Source organism: Mustela erminea, chromosome X (genome assembly GCF_009829155.1).
Source record: "Mustela erminea isolate mMusErm1 chromosome X, mMusErm1.Pri, whole genome shotgun sequence".
NCBI lineage: Eukaryota > Metazoa > Chordata > Mammalia > Carnivora > Mustelidae > Mustela > Mustela erminea.
Window position 1 is genome coordinate 36,368,536 of NC_045635.1, and position 22,106 is coordinate 36,390,641.

Sequence of the window (22,106 nt, forward strand, 5' to 3'; positions counted from 1 at the left end):
CACGTGCAGTTTATGTTCAAAATCTTCTGAACTTAATCTAGATCTTGAAAATGGGAAAATAAATAGGTAGAACCTAACTCAGAGTTGTTTTTTTTTGTTTTTTTTTAAGAATATTTTTTTTTGGGGGGGTACAGAGGGACAGTGAGAGAGGGAACACAAGCAAGAGGGGTGGGAGGGAGAAGCAGGCTTTTGGCCCAGCAGGGAGCCCAGTGAGGAGCTCTGTGGCAGAACCACGGAATCATGACCTGAGCGGAAGGCAGACACCCCACAAACCACTGAGCCACCCAGGAGTGCTACCCTAATTAAAAACAATTGTGCAACATTTAGGGATAAAAGAACGAAGAAATAGTTAAAATTTTAGTTTATTTTTCAGGTGTGCTCTGTAGACTTAAAATAATTTCAAGTAGGAGGTTGGTGGCATTGGAAACATTTGTCAAATATGATTGGAGTAAAGATGAATCCATTGTCTTTTTGACATTTTAAAATAATTTCTGGGGGCTTTTACGATGGAAGATGTTACAGGGAGAAATCCATTTTTCATTGGATGACTTAAGTTTGGACCCAGTTTCTACCGGATAACACCAGCCTCCTAGGGCGCTGCTTTCTGTACTATAAACAGTGTTATTTTGGGTTTGCTTAGAATTTTACAGTCTTCAAAGCACATTCTTAGTTCATATTCTCATTAAGACCTTCCCATCAGCCCCACGAAGCAGGCTGGGCAGCTAGTGCTACTTAGTGCTGGAGGGCAGGACTAGTTTTTTCTTAGTGTAATACTTTAACACACGGGCTGCTAACCGTTTAACTCTGTTTTCCTAGTTTGCTGGCCTAGACCTGAACTCTTCCGATAATCAGAGTGGAGGAAGTACAGCAAGCAGTAAGTAAACCGTTTTATGAATTTCTTGAATGTTAGAGCATTAATAACTTAATGCTTTCTTGGACTTATTTAAAGCTTAAGAATTTCCCCTCCACGTTTTGCTGTGGAAAGAATTATATAGTCAGTGTTTGTAGAATTATGTAGTGTAATTAATAATCATAACATTGTGGCCTTGTGGTAATAAAAGAAAGGGACTCATTTTCTTTAGTAAATAGTCATTAAAAAAAGAACTTGGTAGAACACACATTATCCTTGGAAGTGTTTGATTGTGTTCATTATGAATCTTGAGCCAAGCTTAGAGGTGGTGGGAATGTGTTTATCCCTATTTACCAGAATTAAATTCAGTAAAGGGAACATACACATTCATCAGCTACAGTTAACCCTTTCCTGTGAAGAACATGAGACTTAACAGGCTATAACAATCTTGAGTGGTGGTTAGGATTTTAAATGCTAAATTGCATCATTTGTTTGAAAAGAAATTAGATGTAAAAGCTTTATTTCATTTTTTCAGAGTTTTTGTTTTTGCTTTTTTGAGACTTGTTAGAGATTAGTATTAAGGTGTAGGTGGTTTATTGGTTTATTTTGTGACACTAGGACAGCTTCAGGTTCCTTCTGGTCAGGTCTCTTCCTATTAACTCCCCTGCCCCGGAAAAGGAGGGGGGAAAATGTAGGGTGTGAAAGCATTTTTTTTTTTTTTTTTCCAAGCACTGTGTTAGGTGGTAAAGGACGTGGCCTCATTTTTAGGCAAGAAGGGCCTTGCTGAGCACAAAGTTACTTGGTATTTTTTATATTCTACTTTATTTGCCAAGATAAAGATCTTTAGAGAGTTGATCATCCTACCTAATAGAGATACTTAATATTTAATTCAACCCAAAAGTAGAAAGGGAAGTTAAGTTGCAGGTTCTTTAGCAATAGAGCAGGTTGATTTTCCTTTACCTGGTATTATACATTATTTGCTTTTCCTTCTCATCTATTGTCTAGGCTGTATTCTTGCTTGCCTACAGAACAAGTTGACTATAGGCTTAGCAAGCTCTAAGTTAAAACTCCAGTTCTTGAAATCCTTTTTGCCTTTGCTGTTTTTCCTTAATGTATATCGTCCATTTTTGGGAATTTAACCAGGATGGAAATAAAAATACTTAGTGTCTAATTACATGATTTATTTTATAGTAGTCTGTGAGGTTGTAATACTTACATGTTGTTAACTGTGTCTGTTTTATGACCTTTCTCTGAAATAATAGCAGGCCCTTAAAAAAAGTTGTGTTATGTTAACCATTAGAGACAAACTGTTTATTTTTGGATTTCAGTGATTAGGTTCCAAGTCAGATTTTTTATTTACCAACCCCCCCACTTACAGTTCTTAAAAAGCAGTATGCATTTAAAGTAAAAGCAGATTCATTCCCCCCCCCCTCAATTTCCAAATAAGAGACTGGGTGGCTGGATACTAAAAAAATTTGTTCCAGGACCATTTTTTAGTTGCACAAATTTTTGTAAAAAGCTTTAACTGGAAGTTTTGGCATTTAAATTTATATTCTTTCTTTTAGAGGGACGCTATATTCCTCCTCACTTAAGGAACAGAGAAGCTACTAAAGGTAAGTCAAGCAACTTGGGTAGACCTAATTCTTGTTTTTAAGAAGTCAGAGCCTAGGGAAAAATGAGGCACTTTGGGAAGTCCGTAAACATGGTGCTTGGTTCAAATATTAGGACTTAATGCTCTTTGGGAAAACTCATCTAAATTCATGCAGTGGAAAATTGTATTTCCTATGTCATATTCTTCTGTGGCCAAGGACATGGTTTTGTACAACCTTACTAGTGTTGTACTTTGTGATTGTGTTTGTGATCATTCACATCATGATTTCAATTTGAAAAGGGTGAGTAGGAACCCTACTATGTAAAACAAATTGCATAGTGATAACCCAGTTATTTCTGTTTTGCAGAGCTGTCAAAAAAGATAGATGGGTTATTGCAGAATAGGTTAACCGATTATAAACAGATCATAGCACTGGGCATGCTCGCAGTAAGTTGGGAGTGATCCTCTGGTTTCATTCATGTCCTTTCCTTGCCCTTAACTGCTTTAGTTTGAAAGGTTTTGTCTAATGTGTCAACAACACCTGGTCTTCTCTGATTGTGTTTGTTAATACAGTGATAGACTGATACTTCATTATGGGACAGTTGTCTGGGTCTGTATATTCCATAAAATAGGTGATCTGAGATTCAGAGGAAGAGTGAAGGTTTGGAAAACTAAAGGTTAAGAAGAAGGAAGATGATGAAGGCGGAATCAGGAGGGTGAAGTCCACAGAAACCTGTGGTTTACTGTCATTCTTCCATATGCATGTGCAGTCTTTATCAGCTGCACTGTCCCTGCAATACATGGATATAAAATCCATTTTATAATCTCTTAATTAGCATATCATTGTCCTAATTACTGTACATTGTCTTTATTGTTGTGGGTTCTCTTATTCTTAAGAGTGTTCTAGTTGGAATTGGCCTCGTGTATATTCAGTGCTTTTCCCTCTTCATCCCAGTGACAGGAGATCAAAAGGGGAGGTAGTATAGAGCTTTTAGAACTGAAAGAGATCTTAGAAATGTAAAATTCTTTATTGCTAGTGAAGTCTGTTGATCACCTGGCTGGCTAATGGTAAAGGCACCAGTCTGAAGGAAAGTAACTTGTAAATGATCTCTATTTAATAAAGTGCTGCTGAAACTAGTTTAAATCATCTACTGCTTGTCTTTAAAGCCTCTGCCTGTTGGGCTAATTTATACCTTTCTCATTCCCTGTTATTGAATGCTTATAGTTGTACCTAAGAATTTGTCCACACCAACAGTGTGCAGGAATGAGGATTTTCCTTTTTTCTAGGTATTCTTGATTCTTGTCTGATAGTATGCATTTCATGTGAACAGAGCATTGTTGTACTTTTTACTATTGAATCTGGAAAATAATGTATTAAGTAATCTGACACCTTTAGGAATGTATTAAATAAAGAGCACCTCTAGGAAACATTGAAACAAAGGCAGCTGTTCTAGTAAACTGGGTTCACACGTATAAAATGGAAATTAAATTGTGCCTGTGCTGGTCATACAATTGTTTTATAGGCAATGCGATTGACCTTTTTAGCAGTGGTATTTTATTCATTTAGAACACTTTTTAGACTGTCAAACTGCTTGATTTAGTGCACAGTGTTGTGTAGTATTAAAAATATTTAAAAATTTTGTGTGCCGATTACAAACCAGCTCTGAATCTTGGTTCACTTCTGGTACCACGATATTCCCATTGTCCTTCCAGTTCACAGAGATCAAGTTAGAAGGCTTTGAATTCAGAGACCTAGGTATTGTAAATTTCTATTTAATAAAATAAAATGGGTTTGCTTCTTTTTTTTTGTATTGAAGGATTCTACGACAAAGACAGTTCAGGGTGGAGTTCTAGTAAAGATAAGGATGCATACAGCAGTTTCGGATCTCGTAGTGATTCCAGAGGGAAATCTAGTTTCTTTAGTGATCGTGGAAGTGGATCAAGGGGAAGGTAAGTGATTTTTTTACTGATCTTGTCTTACGTGTATGCAATTCAAGAATTGGTCTTTAATTTGATAAGTACTCATTCTTATACCCTGATCATTAAGCATGTTTTTTTTTCCCAGTAGATCACCTATTTGGATGTTAAGCATTAAGTTTGTGTAATCTTATTTTTCTAAATGTAGGAGGTCTTAACTAAATTGAACTTGTTGTATAGAAACTAGATGAGAATAAGAATGTGCCCCTGGACATACTGAAATCGATTACTTTTATATTTCTTTAGTTTTATGTATATGTAAAGGAGTAAAGTTTGTCTAGTGAATGGCCTAATATGGTTGAGATTTTTTTGTGGATATTCTACATGACGATTTTTAAACACCTTATATTTTTGATTACACAAGTGGTGAACTGACCTCATGCGCCTAATAGCTGTGGTTAGTCCTGTGTGTCCTGATTTTTCGCAAACAGGCCTAAAACTAAAAACATCTTAATTCAGGTAAGGATTATTTTCTACCTTTTATCCAAAGTCTGTCACACAGGTGAATTGTTTGTCCTTATAAGTGACATCCTAATATAACTGGGACAATTGAGGTTTGATGTGCTATTTTCTTTTTCCTACCACTAAAATATATTTGGATGAGAAGTTTAAATAAAAGTGTAAGTTACATGCTGATACCAAATATTTAAGACTCAGTTCTTAATTTCAGCATGTATGAGGCCTGTGTAGGCTGTAAAATATTACAGAACTCAAGAGGGATACATACTTGATGTATGTAAATAACACAGTCTGATGAGTTTAAAGGCCTTATTTGTCAAGTAAGAGTAAGCAAAATTGACATCCTTGAAGTTAGCATAATGAGGAGTTTCTCTCTACGTATGATTCTAGAGTAGTTCTAGGAATCTGATAGTGGTTAAATGATACGATTCTGATTAGTTGCTTATGCTGTTCAGGTTTGATGATCGTGGACGGAGTGACTATGATGGCATCGGCAGCCGTGGTGACAGAAGTGGTTTTGGCAAATTTGAACGTGGTGGAAATAGTCGTTGGTGTGATAAATCAGATGAAGATGATTGGTCAAAACCACTCCCACCAAGTGAACGCTTGGAACAGTAAGTTTTTGAAATGTGTGTTAATTGTGATAAAGCCGCATTAGCTAGGATAACAAGTAGACTTACCAATCTTTTGATTTCAGGGAACTCTTTTCTGGAGGAAACACCGGGATTAACTTTGAGAAATACGACGACATTCCAGTTGAGGCAACAGGCAACAACTGTCCTCCGCATATTGAAAGTGTAAGTATTTGTGTTTGACCTTTTAAGACACAGAGGGAAGTGTAAGCTTTTTCACATTTCACAGCATGTCAAAATGAGGTGGGCTTCCTAAAAGCAAATGCCAGTTGTACCTACTTTAGGAAGTCTTTATAGTTACATTAAAAACCCGCCTCATTGGTTTGTGGAAAGATTGAGTTCAGTGTCTCCGTTACTAATAATTGGAAATAGAAAATGGGTCAAATATAGGAAGAACCCAGATTAAACCTGGGAGTTGATTTTTCTCAAAATGTAATGTCGTTTCACGTGAAGCAGCTGTATAGTACAAATTCGCTATTAGGGCCCCCCCCCCCGATTTAATGTAAAGCAAAAATGGCTCCAGATAGCATTTCTAGCTATTTTAACCCTATTGAATTTCTTTCACAGTTCAGTGATGTTGAGATGGGAGAAATTATTATGGGAAACATTGAGCTTACTCGTTATACTCGCCCAACTCCAGTGCAAAAGCACGCTATTCCTATTATCAAAGAGAAAAGAGACTTGATGGCTTGTGCTCAAACAGGTAAGTTTACTTGATGAAAGTAAAAAATTATCAAGAATACTGTAACTGGGTTTGTTCTTATGAAACTAGTACCAAAAAACCCACAATGGGGTATATAAGTTTCATGGGGAAGCTTCTGGGACTCATCATTATACTTTGACACAGGCAGTAGCCGGCTGGTGTATTTGTTTTAGATCTTTGATTTTGTTATCTCCAGTGTTCACCTTAGGGCCTATAGAAAGTCCTCAGCCCTTACTGCTCCAAGAGGAATAGATTATTGTTCATGCATTCGTGGGAAATAAGCACTGTAACATTACATGTGAGATAAGGAGGATAAGATTAGAATAGCCTGTGATCCATAGGAATATGGCCAAGGGGAAGGTGGCTTCATGGAAAAGGAGCACCTCCCATCTTTTGGGAATGGGGGTAGAGCCTCTCAATTGAGTACAGGCTTTGTTATATTGGTGAGTTTGACCAATATGAAAGAGGGTGGCAAATCCCCCACCCATTAAAAATTATATGAATCATTCGGTATTTTTTCTTCACTATAGAAGAGATAGAAGAGTGAGAATGTCATCCTTTATACCATCAATATCTATAGTTACCTATAAGGAAGTGTTAGAAATTGAAATTGACATCACTTCTGAGTGAAAATTGCTGTTCTCTTTACACACACAAGTGCAAAGAAGCGAATACTACTTTGTTATTGATGTTTGTGGTGTACTTCTTCTGTAAGGGAACAAAATAAACATTTTTGGTTTTATGGGCCATATGGTCTTCATTGCCAGTCAACTCATTTTTGCTATGTAGTATGAAAGCACTTATAGACGGTATGTAAATTTGGTGTGGCTGTGTTCCAGTAAAACTTTATTTACAAAGATAGGCTGGGTCTTTTGCTGACTCCTGTTACAGATGGCTCAAAGAAGTCACTTCTTGGTATTTTTAACTTAGGTGTTAATTTTTAGAAAATTCATTTGGGCATAAAGTAAAACTACTAATTAACTAGTAATAGGGCAGTTAAACTCAGGGACCAATATTAAAAAATAATCTGGTTTTTCTGTGATTGAATCAGAATATGCTTTCCCTTAAACAGGGTCTGGAAAAACTGCGGCGTTTCTCTTACCCATCTTGAGTCAGATTTATGCAGATGGTCCAGGAGAGGCTTTGAGGGCCATGAAGGTAAATATTAAATGGGTCTTTATTTTAAAGTAAGCTCTGACCAGTGTGGGGCTTGAACTCACCACCCTGAGGTCAAGAACTGTGTGCTCTACCAAGCCAGCCAGGTGCTCCTAAATGGATCACCATCATTACTGTTTTTGAAGATTTTATTTATTTGAGAGCCCGCTAGAGAGCACAAGCTGGGGAGGAGGAGAAGCAGCAGGCTCACCACTGAGCCCTAGCCAGGGCTTGATTCTAGGACCCAGGACCATGACCTGAGCAGAAGGCAGACCCAATGGGACATTACTGTTAGAACTTTTGTAAGTAGATGTTGAGAGAACTTTCTGTATGAGAGCTCTTTATAAAAGACTTCCACTTCTGGGGCACCTGGGTGGCTCAGTGGGTTAAAGCCTCTGCCTTCGGCTCAGGTCATGATCTCAGGGTTCTGGGATCGAGCCCCGCATTGGGCTCTCTGCTCAGTGGGGAGCCTGCTTCCTCCTCTCTCTGCCTGCCTCTCTGCCTACTTGTGATCTCTGTCAAATAAATAAAATCTTAAAAAAAAAACAAACTTCCCACTTCAAGTTACTGAATGAAAAGGAGTTTTCAAGTGTAATCTATAAATTACTGAAGGGAATTATGTTGTAATGGGTCTTTAAAAAGGATGTTAAGAGTTTAACTTAAATTATTTCTTAGGAAAATGGAAGGTATGGGCGTCGCAAGCAATACCCAATCTCCTTGGTATTAGCACCAACTAGAGAATTGGCAGTACAGATATATGAGGAAGCCAGGAAAGTAAGTATGCATTTGAGGGATTATTGGCTTTCCTATTGATTCTAATGAAATGTTTTAAGACCATGTAAAAGTGTTGGCCTTGAAGTTGATAAAATTCTTTGCTTACAGTTTTCATACCGATCCAGAGTTCGACCTTGCGTGGTTTATGGTGGTGCTGATATTGGTCAACAGATCCGAGACTTAGAACGTGGATGCCACTTGTTAGTAGCTACTCCAGGTCGTCTAGTGGATATGATGGAAAGAGGAAAGATTGGATTAGACTTTTGCAAGTATGTTGATTTTTAAGTGCATAAGATGTAATAATTTTTTAAATTATGGGCCACTTGTTTTGTAGAAGTAATAAGTAGTAGTTGTTGACATTTTAAGATTGAGAAATGGTTTTTAGTCCTCTAACTTTTATAAGAAGTTGGCTGTTTACAATGTTGAAAAATCAAGGACCTTTTTTTAGTAGAGGCTGAGAATAACCAGATTGGGAGAGTGAGAGCTAGTTTTGCTGTATGCTTGTGAACGATGGCACAAATCCTGGGCTAGGTTTCCTGTACACGAGTCCGATCATGCAGTGTGAGGAATTTATATCAAACTCCTACTATGATAACAGCTATAATAAAACTATCTTTTTTCAAATTCTAAACGGAAATTTTTTTTTTTTTTTTGCAGATACTTGGTGTTAGATGAAGCTGATAGGATGTTGGATATGGGTTTTGAACCTCAGATACGTAGGATAGTTGAACAAGATACTATGCCACCAAAGGGTGTCCGCCACACTATGATGTTTAGTGCTACTTTCCCTAAGGAAATACAGGTATTGTTTGATGCTGCCGCTTTTACTACTTGGGAATTTGTACTACTTGGGAATCTCAGTAGATGATAAACTTTTTTTTTTTTTCCCAGATGCTGGCCCGTGATTTCTTGGATGAGTATATCTTTTTAGCTGTAGGAAGAGTTGGCTCTACCTCTGAGAATATTACACAGAAAGTCGTTTGGGTGGAAGAGTCCGATAAACGGTCATTTTTGCTTGATCTCCTAAACGCAACAGGTAAAATGACAATGTTAGCATCACATTGGTGGCTTAGGTGATGAGAGTCCATTTGGATTGCCTTTACTGTTTTTCCTCCCCATTCAGAACATTGGTTAAAAGTCTTTTTTATTTGCCTGTCTTTGCATGTTTACTAAATGTAAAGAGAACTGAGTCACTGTTAGTGACAAAAATCCGGTAATTTTTCACAATCAGGCAAGGATTCACTGACCTTAGTGTTTGTGGAGACCAAAAAGGGTGCAGATTCTCTGGAAGATTTCTTGTACCATGAAGGATATGCTTGTACCAGTATCCATGGAGATCGATCTCAGCGAGATAGAGAAGAGGCCCTTCACCAGTTCCGCTCAGGAAAAAGCCCAATTCTAGTGGCTACAGCAGTATGTATAAGACAGTTCTTATTTTCAAGTTCAGCATGTTCAGTGTTTGGCTTGAAGTGCGCCATATATAACAAAAGTTATTTTCCAGGTAGCAGCAAGAGGACTGGATATTTCAAATGTGAAACATGTTATCAACTTTGACTTGCCAAGTGATATTGAAGAATATGTACATCGCATTGGCCGTACAGGACGTGTAGGGAACCTTGGTAAGTGTTCAGTTACTTGATGGTCTGGTGGTGGTTTTTCAGGGGGTTATGTGCAGCCAAGAACTCTCTAGGACCTTAGATCTAAGAAATCTGTTTCTAAGGAATGTGGTTAAAATCTGTCTCCGCAATACAAATGACTCGTTCTCTCTTTGCATGGTATTCTACTTAAGATGCTGTATAGGAAAGTAAGAATACTACGTTTCAGTGGATGACCTTAATTTATGTACTTTTTGGAACTGGTTTAGGCCTTGCCACCTCGTTCTTTAATGAGAGGAATATAAACATTACCAAGGATTTGTTGGATCTTCTTGTTGAAGCTAAACAAGAAGTGCCGTCTTGGTTAGAAAACATGGCTTATGAACACCACTACAAGGGAAGCAGTCGTGGAAGGTCGAAGAGGTAAGGCGTATGGGTGGTGCATAAAGAGAGGGATGGTGCTGTGTCCACAGTTCACTCTTCCAGTGTTCAGTTGAGTGGGCTTCATGTTTCTTAGGTTGCCTGGATCCTTCGGGTGAGGGGTGTTAGAAGAGATGACACTGAGTTAAAGCCAGTCATTCGCCGCTACAGTGTTTACGATCACTGTTAGGGAAAAGAGGGCTGGATAGGGAAACTTTGGTATTGCAACAGAAATTGACCACGGCAAAGTGTTAACAAGAACTGGGTTATTTGGTAGAATTGCATCTTCCCGAGAACCACCAACACACCTTGTCGTTGCAGTAGCAGATTCAGTGGAGGATTCGGTGCCCGAGACTATCGGCAAAGCAGCGGTGCCAGCAGTTCCAGCTTCAGCAGCAGCCGCGCAAGCAGCAGCCGCAGTGGAGGCGGCGGCCACGGCAGCAGCAGAGGGTTTGGTGGAGGTAACTGTCTTTGGGAAGAGGTTCTTCCTTGTAGTCCTCTTTTTAACCTGTCTTTGGGAAGGGGTTCTTCCTTGTAGTCCTCTTTTTCAGAGCATGATTAAAAACACTGGGGGAAGTTCTGCCCTATAGATTGCTTTTAGTAATGTGACATCAAAGTATTTAAAGAAGGGAAAGATTTAACAGTGGCTGACTTAATTAATTTGTCTCTTTCTTTTTTTAAATCTCTCATTAGGTGGCTATGGAGGCTTTTACAACAGTGATGGATATGGAGGAAATTATAACTCCCAGGGGGTTGACTGGTGGGGTAACTGAACCTGCTTTGCAGTAGGTCACCCTGCCAAACAAGCTAATATGGAAACCACATGTAACTTAGCCAGACTATACCTTGTGTAGCTTCAAGAACTCGCAGTACATTACCAGCTGTGATTCTCCACTGAAATTTTTTTTTTAAGGGAGCTCAAGGTCACATGAAGAATTGAAAGGAACAATCAGCAGCCCTGTTCAGAAGGTGGTTCGAAGACTTCATTGCTGTAGTTTGGATTAACTCCCCTCCCGCCAACCCCCATCCCAAACTGCATTTATAATTTTGTGACTGAGGATCATTTGTTTGTTAATGTACTGTGCCTTTAACTTTAGACAACTTTTTATTTTGATGTCCTGTTGGCTCAGTAATGCTCAAGATATCAATTGTTTTGACAAAATAAATTTACTGAACTTGGGCTAAAATCAAACCTTGGCACACAGGTGTGATACAACTTAACAGGAATCATCGATTCATCCATAAATATTATAAGGAAAAAACTTATGCGGTAGCCTGCATTAGGGCTTTTTGATACTTGCAGATTGGGGGAAAACAACAAACGTCTTGAAGCATAATAATGGAATTAGTTTCTAATGTGGCAAACTGTATTAAGTTAAAGTTCTGATTTGCTCACTCTATCCTGGATAGGTATTTAGAACCTGATAGTCTTTAAACAAGCCATTCCAGTCATGATGAGGTGATGTATGAATACATGCATACATTCAAAGCACTGTTTTCAAAGTTAATGCAAGTAAATACAGCAATTCCTCTTTCAATGTTTAGGCAGATCATTAACTATGAGCTAGCCAAATGTGGGCATATTATTACAGGGAAAGTTTAAAGGTCTGATAACTTGAAATAGGTTTTTAGGAGAATTCATCTACTTAGACTTTTTAAATGCCTGCCATAAATGAAATTGAAATGGTAGAATGGCTGACCACAGCAATGACCAGCCCTCCTCGGGGCCCTGGGTGATTTTTGGTCTAATAACGCATGCTAGTGTTGATGTTTTTTGGTCAAGAGGGTATGAACAGGAAGAATTAATGCAGCAGGCTTTATTTTAAATGCCGATTCACATTACTCTGTTCAAGCTGCGTTGAGATGTTAAACTGGCTTACTATAGACTTTGTAAAAATGGCTCCAGAAGAGTAACAAACTGAAATCTTTTGAGATCACACAGGTTGGAAATATGTACATAACTGCACAAGGTGTCGATTCTGCTCTACAGTGCAGTTGTAGTCAGTTTTAGTTGCATAGGTTTCCATTGTATTTATAGTCTGTTTATGCTAAATCTGGCCAAAGATGAGCATTGTCCACCACTAAAATGCCTCTGCCACTTTGAATTCTGTGCTAATTTTGTGGCCAGAATGCGGTGATCAAAACGCTCAATCTTTTTACAGTGGCATAGGAAGACGGCAAAAATTTCCTAAAGTGCAATAGATTTTCAAGTGTATTGTGCCTTGTTCTAAAACTTTTATTAAGTAGGTGCACTTGACAGTATTGAGGTCATTTGTTATGGTGCTATTTCAATTAGTCTAGGTTTAGGCCCTTGTACATTTTGCCCATAACTTTTTACAAAGTACTTCTTTTATTGCACATTCAGAGAATTTTATATATATGTCTTGTGTGCGTGTCCTTAAACTTCCAATCTTATTTTGTCTCTTGGAGATTGTTGAACGCAGCTTGTCTAGGAAGGGGATGGGACTAGATTCTAAAATTTATTTGGGACCACGGGAATAATAGTCGGGAAGAAAACTATTTGCACACGACAGATTTCTAGATACTTTTTGCTGCTAGTTTTATGTAATATTTATTGAACATTTTGACAAATATTTATTTTTGTAAGCCTAAAAGTGATTCTTTGAAAGTTTAAAGAAACTTGACCAAAAGACAGTACAAAAACACTGGCACTTGAATGTTGAATGTCACCGTATGCGTGAAATTATATATTTCGGGGTAGTGTGAGCTTTTAATGTTAAGTCATATTAAACTCTTAAGTCAAATTAAGCAGACCCGGCATTGGCAGTGTAGCCATAACTTTCTGATGTTAGTAAAAACAAAATTGGCGACTTGAAACTAAATCATGCCAAGGTTTTGATACACTTGTCTTAAGATATTAATGATACACTTCAAAACACTGATAAGAAGTGTCCAGATTCTCAGATGTTTGTTGCGTGAGTTTTGTTTAGTTGTGTGTATTTTTTTTTTTTTCAGTGAATGTCTGGCACATTGCAATCCTCAAACATGTGGTTATCTTTGTTGTATTGGCATATTCAGTGACTTGTACATTCAGCGGTAGCGTTTGAGCAAGTTGTATCAGCAAGCAATATTTTCAGTTAATAAGGTTTCAAAAAATCACATAAGAATGGATTTAAACTTGCTGAATGTAAAGATTGAACTTCAAGTCACTGTAGCTTTAGTAATTGCTTACTGTATTAGTTTAGATGCTAGCACTGCATGTGCTGTGCATATTCTGATTTTATTAAAATAAAAAGTTGAACTGCACAGTCTCCTTTGTTGTTGTCAATTGTGGTTTATTATTATAGGTGAAAATAAAGTTGTGCTCTTGCCTGAAGAATTGTAAGGTGTAATTTTTTTAAAAAATATTTTTTGGTTTGCTGTCCAGTGCTAATTTGGAGATGCCTTTTGGAGACAGAATTACTCTGATACAAGTATTTGTCATAAACGATGAAGTTGGCCCCAAAAAGACTTGTTGGACTAGATGGGAATCTAAGAGGTCCTTAGTGATGTATAGTATGTATTGCAAATTGGTTTGTGCTTTGAGCAGCTTAATATGGGTGGGAATCTCTTTGTTCTTTGAAGCATTTAATGAGAAGGTCATTTGAAGTGGAAGAAGTTGGGTTAGAAGCAAAAGTACTAGTAATCCAAGTGATGGTGAACACTTAGGGATCAAGAATGTATTTGGTGCTGGGGGGGGTGGAGCAAGGGGAACTCCTGGGTGGTTCAGTCAGTGAGTTCAAGCCCAATGTTGGGCATGGAGCCCACTTCTAAGTGTATTTGGGGTCAGGGTGATAGAGATGGCATGGGCACCCTTCCTCTGCGTTCTTTGCTGATGTCCATTACTCTACATAGCTGCAGGCCCCTCAACTACCAAGAACAGATGGTCTGGATAAGCCCCATTCTGAGAAGTGAGGTTGAACCATACAAAAGGACTATTTTGTTTGGGGGGGGGTCAAATGTGGTGAAGTGTTGGCAATCACATATGATTAAACCTAGGGAAAATATTTAATTCACCTTGTTTCTCTTGGAGTTCTTTGTGGTATGATTGAGAATTTTTCATGAGCATTGTAGAAAAGTACTTGCCTCTGGATAGTTATTTTCAGAGTTCAACATGATCTCATAGCAGCAAACCTGTTTTTAGGGCAGAGTTTTGAAGCATACCATATTGGTTTTAAAGGTGGGAAAGAGGAAGGGGAGCCTGAGTTTAGTCAAAAGTGTAGAAAGAGGTTATGTTAGGACGGCTGCATTGACAAGACAGTGACTGAAGGTGACAAAGGGTGAAATTGGATTCTAAGAATGGTTCCAGTTTGCTTTTGAGTGAACACAAGCTATCTGGGGGGACTGCAGTTCTGAATTGAGAATTATTTCTAGTCTAGCAGGGCTAAGATTATAATAACTCAGGTTTACTTGCGTACTATGTTAATTTTTGTAGTTTAATTTTTAATAATTTATATGATATGTTTAAATATAAAATACTAGTCCTTTTCCCCCTCTACCCAATGTTAGCAGTTTCCTGGTATTTTTTCGTAACCATCTTGGCTGAATTTCAAAACCAGATACTTTTTTCCGAAAATGACTTAGTGGGGCCATGTTTGAAAATGTTCCCAGTGTCTTTGCTTAAAATTATATAAATGTTTTTTTTCTATTCTGGGTAGCTGTTCCCCCTGCCCCAATGCTCCTAAGTGACCTGGTTGAATGGTCACAGGCTTGTTCTTGAAGCTCAGTAACTAAGCTATCTAGGTGTTGACACAGGTCTTAATGTGCCTTCCCACTGGAATGCAGAGGCTCCAAACATTCACTGCATTTTAGGAGTATCGGGGTTTTTTTCTCTTCTGTTCTCATTGAACACGATTCCAGATAGGTTTAAACCTGCTCTGCTTCACATCTCATCCTCATTTCAGTTGATGGACTTTCCAGCATGTTCAGTCTGTTTGTAATATGGTTTCCTCTCTAATGACTCTTCTCCACTTTCATTTTCATTGTCCATCCCCCACCCCACCCCCACCCCCCAGGTTTTGCCTATCTCTACCTGATTGGGTTGTCTTCAGGGTAATTCTGAAATAGGAATATTTTGACACAAGGCACTAGGTTTAATTATAATGTGGAAGAATATTTCATGACCTGCAAAGATGCTTATTATGGGAGAAAACATAAAACAGATGAACACATTTACTGTAAGAGGAGCGGCAGTCTCAAAACAGGTGTTAAGCATAGAATTACATTATGACTCAGCAATTTTACTCCCAGGAGAATTCTACCCAGGAGAAACGAAAACAAGCTTACAGCTTATGTTTGCATGCGAATGTTCATAGCATTCAAAATAATCAAAAAGTGGAAACCACCCAAATGCCAATCAGCTGGCGGATGGACAAACAAAATGTGTATACATGGAATGGAATGCTGTTTGGCCTTAAAAAGAAGGAAGTACTGATGCTATCTCTATCCTCTAGGGACATGACCACATCCCTAATTTCCTTTCCCTTCAAAGGATCATTAAGAGGGCCTGTTAGTACTGTGACACATGTCTGTATTCTGACTTAAGGTTTTCTGTGGATGTCTGGTTTCAGTCCTGATTTTATTGTGTTAGCAGATCTAGTCATGGTTTATAATTTGAGGGTTCCTGTTTTCCTTGTTACACTGAGGATGACATTTTACTTTTTTTTTTTTTTTTAAGTAGGGCCTTGAACTTAGGGTTAGGGTTACCTAACCCTAATCCTGAGATCAAGTGTGGCACCATGACATTTTCCTTTTGAGCTAAGTGAAGTAAAAATGCCTCCCTTTTCCACTCTTAACTCTATTCCACACTCACCTAAATTGTCATCAGCCCGTCTCATTACCTGACATCGGTTGGTTAGTTGGATGCGGAACCGTCTCTGAACCTCCACTCCTGACCCAGTCACCTGGTAGGATCCTAGTGGGTTATCTAGTAAACATTTGGATGGCCAAATCCAAAAACGACTCATTCAAAAGCTGATTTGGGGTCTGCTTGAGTGTTAGGGAATGTGTAGTGTTGATTTCAAATGTAGTCCTTGTCCTCTTAGAACCTAGTTTTTTTTTTTGTGGTTCCCCAACTTGATATTGCAGCAAGGGAATCTGGGAAATGATTCTATGGCAACTCCTAATAAAATCTATCCTTGGGGATTCACTCTATAATCTCTTTTGCTTTTTGCTTCTGCTTTTAATTTCCCCAGGCAATTCTGATGCAGCAAACTTAGGTATGGAGTCTGCTGTTCTCTACCCTTTATCATGTGTTCCAAAACTTCCAATGCCCATGATCATGTTTCAGGTACTTCATGGCAGAAGATCTCTATATTCCAAGTTACAGTAGATACTGCAGCCAAATTAATGGCACTCTATTAAGTTGGTCCAATGGTGTGGCACCAATCTCCCTTGGTAGCTCTTAAGTTCCCCCTGCCTTATATTGTAGCTGAATATGATGCTCTTGTGCGGACAATCCTGTACTCGGCCAGAGTTTTTGTTCACCCTGTTCCTTCTGAGTGGAAATTGAGCTGAATGTTTAATTTTATATATTGTGCTAAGAATATTAAGCCGCCATTTACAATTATTAGCGATGTAGAGAAAATAATTGCTCTGGGTTGAGGGAGGATTGAGGAAGGAGTAGGTTTCAACTGGAGTGTGCAGAACGAGCTCAACTCTTTGGAGAATGTGTAGAAAACTAGAAGGAAATCTGCCAAAATAGAGGCAGTTCCTTCTTCTGGTTGAAACAAAGATTTTCTGCTGCTTCACACTTTCCCTGTACTAAACAGGTTTTATACAATTATATTTTCGATAAAACTTAAGTTTATGTTTTTTAGTCTGAAATGATAAATTCATAGGAAGTTGTGAAGTAGTACAAAGAGGTCATTTGGGTCATTTGTACTTTTCAGTTTCCCCTGTTGGTAACATCAGGCATAACTAATACATCAAAACCAGGAAATTGACGTTGGTACAATCCACAGACCTCCTCCATTTCTCACCAGTTTTATGTGTGTGTGTGTGTAGTCCTATGCAGTTTTATCACATGTTGATTCATATAACCACCTCCACGGAACTATTCTACCACTAAGATCTCCCTAGTGCTGCTCCTTTAGAGCCACACCTGCCTCCCTTCCTGCTTCCCCACCCTGTCACCCCTGGCAACCACTTGTTTGTTTTCCATCTCTAAAATATCATCTCAGAATTGTTAACATAAATGGATTTGTGCAGTGTGTGACCTTTTGAGATTGGCTTTTCTGTCACTCCACACAATGTCCTCAAGAGCCATTCAAGTTGTCGCAAAGAGTTGGTTTCTTTATTGCTGAGTGGTATGGACGTTCCCTGGTTTGTTTATCCAGCCTGTGAAGGGTATTTGGCTTGTTGCCAGTTTGTGACGATGACAGATCAAGGTTGCTACAAGCATTAAATGCTTGTGTACAGCTTTTGTGTGGACATGGATTTTTGTTTTTCTGGCAGAAACGCAATTGTTGGATCATATGGTAAGTGTATGTTTAGTTTAAGAATCTGCCAAACCATTTTCCAGATGCCCATCAGCAATGCACGAGAGATCCAGTTTCTCTGCATCCTCACAGCGTTCGGTATCAGCACATTTTGTTCTGGCTGTTCTGATTGGCGCGAGATGGTGTCTCCTTGGGGTCTTAATTTGCATTCCCTAATGGCTAGTGATGTTGAACATCTTTTCAGGTGCTTATTTGCCATCTCTGTAGTCTCTGGTAAAATATATGTGTGTGTCTTTTGCTCATTTTAAAATAGTTGATAGTTTTGCAATGCTGAGGTTTAAAAAAAATTATTGAAGTGTAGTTAACAGATGATGTTACATTAGTTTCAGGGATTTGATAATTCTCTACATGACATGGGGCTTACCATGATAAGTGTAGCCACCATCTGTCACCATACAAAGTTGTTGAAACATTATTGGCTATATTCCCTATGCTGTACTTTTCATCCCCATGATTTATTTCATAGCTGCAAATTTGTATCTCTTAAGCCCCATCACCTATTGCCACCCCCCCAACCCCACCGAACTCCCTCCCCTCTGGAAACCACCAGTTTGTTCTCTGTATGTATGAGTGAGTCTGTTTCTGTTTATTCATTGGTTTTGTACTCTGGAGTTTTGAGAGTTCTTTATATATTCTAGGTAGTAGTCCTCTGTCAGATATGTGATTTACAAATATCTTTTCCCAGTCTATAGCTTGTCTTTTTATTATTATTTTAATTCCAGTGTAGTTAACATACAGTGTTCTATTAGTTTCAGGTGTATAAGATGGCAATTCAACAATTCCAGTGCTCAGATAAGTATACTCTTAGGGAGCCTGGCTGGTTAAGTAAGTAGGTCCTGTGACTCTTGATCTCAGGGTTTTGAGTTTGAGCTCCATGTTGTATTTAGAGATTACTTTAAAAAAAGATAAGTGTATTCTTTTTTCTTTTTTTTAAATTTATTTATTTGAGAGAGAGCACAGAGCGAGAATGCGAGAACATAAGCAGGGCCAGGGCAGAGGGAGAAGCAGATTCCCCACTGAGTGGGGAGCCTGACACAGAGCTCGATTCCACCATGACCTGGGCCAAAGGCAAATGCTTAACTGCTTGGGCCACCCAGGCGCCCCAAGATAAGTGTATTCTTAATCCCCATCACCTATTTCACCCATCCCCCTACCTACCTCCTCTCTGGTAATCCTCTGTTCTCCACAGTTAAGAGTCTCTTATTTGAGGGGCACCTGTGTGGCTCAGTGAGTTGGGTGGCTGACTCTTAATCTCAGCTCAGGTCTTGATCTCAGAGTTGTGAGTTCAAGCCCTATGTTGGGCTCCATGCTCGGTGTGGGGCCTTATTTAAAAAAAAAAAAAAAAAAGAGAGAGAGAGTTTATTTGGTTTGTGTGTGTGTCTCTCTTTTTCATTTGTTTGTTTTGTTTTTTAAATTCCACATATGAATGGGGGCGCCTGGCTGGCTCAGTGGCTTAAAGCCTCTGCCTTCAACTCAGGTCATGATCTCAGGGTCCTGGGATTGAGCCCCACATCGGGCTCTCTGCTCAGTGGGGAGCCTGCTTCCCTTCCTCTCTCTCTGCCTACTTGTGATCTGTCTGTCAAATAAATAAATAATGTCTTAAAAAAAATAAATTCCACATATGAATGAAATCATATGGTATTTGTCTTTGGATCTCTCATCCATCAATGGACACGAAGGCTGCTTATTTTTCTTCTTAGCAGGGTCTTTTGCAGAGCAAACATTTTTAGTTTCTTAAAAACATTGATGCAGCTCAATTATCAGTATTTCCTTTTGCGGATTGTGCTTTTGGCATCACATCTAAGAACACTTCACCTAGCCCTAGGTCCTAAAGATTTCCTATTTTTTCTAATTTATAATTTTACATTTAAGTACATGATCCATTTTGAGCCCATTTTTAAGGTGTGAGGTTTAATCTATGGATATTCATCTAGGGATTTTTAAAAAATCTTTAAACTCTTTTTTTAAAAAGATTTTATTTATTTGACAGAGATTACAAGTAGGCAGAGAGGCAGGCAGAGAGAGAGGAGGAAGCAGGCTCCCCGCTAAGCAGAAAGTCCGATGTGGGGCTCGATCCCAGGACCCTGGGATCATGACCTGAGCCGAAGGCAGAGGCCTTAAACCACTGAACCACCCAGGCACCCCCACATACATTTTAGAAAAAGTTTCCTTCCTTCCTTTCTCCCTCCCTTCCTTTTTTTTTTTTTAAAGTAATCTCTATGCCCAATGTGGGGCTTGAACTCATGATGCCGAGATCAAGAGTTGTATGCTCTACTAACTGAGCCAGCTAGGCAGCCCTAGAATGTAAGCTTTTCCTTACAAAAAAAATCTTGCTGGGATTTTGATAGTAATTGTGCTGAACCTATAGATCAATTTGGAGGAGAATTGATCTAAATCTAAAACACATTTTTAAATTGTGAACTCAGAATATCCAGCCAACAGGAAAAATCATCTGCTACTTCCTATCCGGAGCGCTTCTATTTATTCATGCTCCTGGAGCACAAGATCATGCTCTTGGTTTGGAGCATGTCCATGAAGCAGGAGTCTCCGTGAAATGCCACATTTTGTGAAGGAAGTTTATGTAGGAATATATAGATGAAGGAGTCCAGCTGGTGCTCATGGCAGTCTAGATATTTAAGAGCAACACTCCTGCTGAAGGCAACCATAAAAATGGACGTAAATTTAATGCAGGCATTCCCCTTCTGGAAGGGTTCCTGTTAGGAACAGAGAGGCTTCCCGAAAGTCAAGTTAGGAACTGCCTGTGCAGAAAGTGTGCAATATTCAGTTTATCTGAAACTTGTAAGAAACCTTACACCCTGGGGCGCCTGGGTGGCTCAGTTGTTAAGGGTCTGCCTTTGGCTCAGGTGACAATCCCAGAGTCCTGGGATGAAGCCCTGCATCAGGCTTTTTGCTGAGGAGCCTGATTCTCCCTCTCCCACTCTGCCTGATTGTGTTCCCTCTCTCACTCTCTCTCTCTGTCAAATACATAAATAAAATCTAAAAAAAAAAAAAGAAAAGAAACCTTACATCTTTTCAGTTTCATCTTCTTAAAACTCATCATTGGGAGAGTACTTGGGAGTCTTACTTTCATATTAATTCTCAGCAGGCACTGAACCTAATGACCATAATGTCCCAGAATTTTAATAACAAAATTTTAATGTCAGTTTTCATCAGGGAACTGTGTCCTTGGATTGTCCTGTGGTGACTTCCTGTAGAAGCTTCTTTAATTGGCATACACTTAGGCAAAGCCGTCTTTCCCACAAGGGGCACGGGAACTGCCATGTGCAGTTTGTAAGTGTGTTTATTCCGTGGATTTCTAAGAGATCTACAATGTTAACAGTATTTCTTGTGATAGGACCTGTGGGGTAGATTTATTTTGGATATCAGTGTCATAGACAGGCTTTTTTCTAAGGACATGTTTTTACTTGAGCCCACTTCTAGGAATGAGGTCTGGGGCATTTATTAACGACACCCCTGGTTGAATCTCAGCCTACTCATTTCTCTTTCTCTACTTCTTTCATTTTCTTGCGCAGACATCTGAAATTTGCTTGTATGTTTTGGAGATAAGGTATAAATACATAAAGTGAAACTTAACACTCTTTTTAAAGTCTGTTGTTTTGGTGTGTTACCACAGGAAGGAAGATTCCTGTGGTAATTCCTCTGGAGATAGGAATTCAGCTTTAACAATGATAATAAAAAAATAGAAGAGGGGGCATGATTCAATTTTGACAGCCCAGCAATGTGGGTAATTGATTTCCAGCTTTGGAGTTGGGTGGGATACAACTCAGGTTTTATCTAATTCTATAGGGAAGTTGGGTTTATATTCCCGTCTGTAGCTTTCCAAAAACTAGCTTAAAAAACACTGGATGGCCCTTATAATTGTGTTCTCTACTGGGACAGAGTCAACTCTGTTGTGAATGGTAGTGTCAGTAGGTGGTCACAGCCATAGCTTACATGTTATAGTGATCAAGTAGCCAAAGGAAAGGTGTTTTTAAAAGGCATTTAGTTCCAGAAGATCAGGATGTATTTGCTAACAGCTCTGTTGAAAACCCTAAGTAAAGAGAGGAACCGGCATCGCCCCTGGCCAGATTCATACTTTGTGTTCCCTTCGATGCTTTCTTCTGTTACCTCCTCGCGGAAGAAGTATGGCATGCTCTTGTTTAGACCATCTAGCTCTGCTTTTCTCGACCACTTTGTTCTGTGGTGGCCTCTCACCTATGAATGTATTATCTGTATTTCTCTCTCTTCTGGATCATTCCCTTAGTGTCACCGATCTCAAAGCCCTGGCTTGATCTCATGTCTTTCTCCAGCTTGCGCTTCCATCCGTGTTCATAGCTTTCGGTACCATGTCTTTTTTTTTTTTTTCTTCCTGGTACCATGTCTTTTAATTAATATTTTACCTAGAGAATACATTGACTTATTTTAGAATCACCCGATATGTGAAGTTATGC

General features: G+C 38.9%; 1 protein-coding gene across 3 annotated transcripts in view; it reads left to right on the forward strand.

Annotated features, from left to right (window-relative positions):
* The window catches only part of DDX3X (DEAD-box helicase 3 X-linked), a 29,390-nt gene that overhangs the window by 3,211 nt on the left and 4,073 nt on the right, over positions 1-22,106 (forward strand). Inside the window, exons 2-17 of one of the 3 annotated variants that reach the window (XM_032329530.1) lie at positions 817-874; positions 2,416-2,463; positions 4,259-4,391; positions 5,333-5,491; positions 5,575-5,674; positions 6,077-6,212; positions 7,285-7,370; positions 8,043-8,141; positions 8,250-8,410; positions 8,799-8,943; positions 9,033-9,177; positions 9,373-9,554; positions 9,643-9,760; positions 10,006-10,159; positions 10,481-10,617; positions 10,850-13,493. In XM_032329530.1, coding sequence (XP_032185421.1) covers positions 817-874; positions 2,416-2,463; positions 4,259-4,391; positions 5,333-5,491; positions 5,575-5,674; positions 6,077-6,212; positions 7,285-7,370; positions 8,043-8,141; positions 8,250-8,410; positions 8,799-8,943; positions 9,033-9,177; positions 9,373-9,554; positions 9,643-9,760; positions 10,006-10,159; positions 10,481-10,617; positions 10,850-10,929 — 1,941 coding nt within the window. In that variant the 3' untranslated portion in view covers positions 10,930-13,493. Of the gene's footprint in view, positions 1-816; positions 875-2,415; positions 2,464-4,258; positions 4,392-5,332; positions 5,492-5,574; positions 5,675-6,076; positions 6,213-7,284; positions 7,371-8,042; positions 8,142-8,249; positions 8,411-8,798; positions 8,944-9,032; positions 9,178-9,372; positions 9,555-9,642; positions 9,761-10,005; positions 10,160-10,477; positions 10,618-10,849; positions 13,494-22,106 lie in introns of those variants that run through there. The other 2 variants (XM_032329529.1, XR_004282391.1) reach the window with 2 other exon arrangements.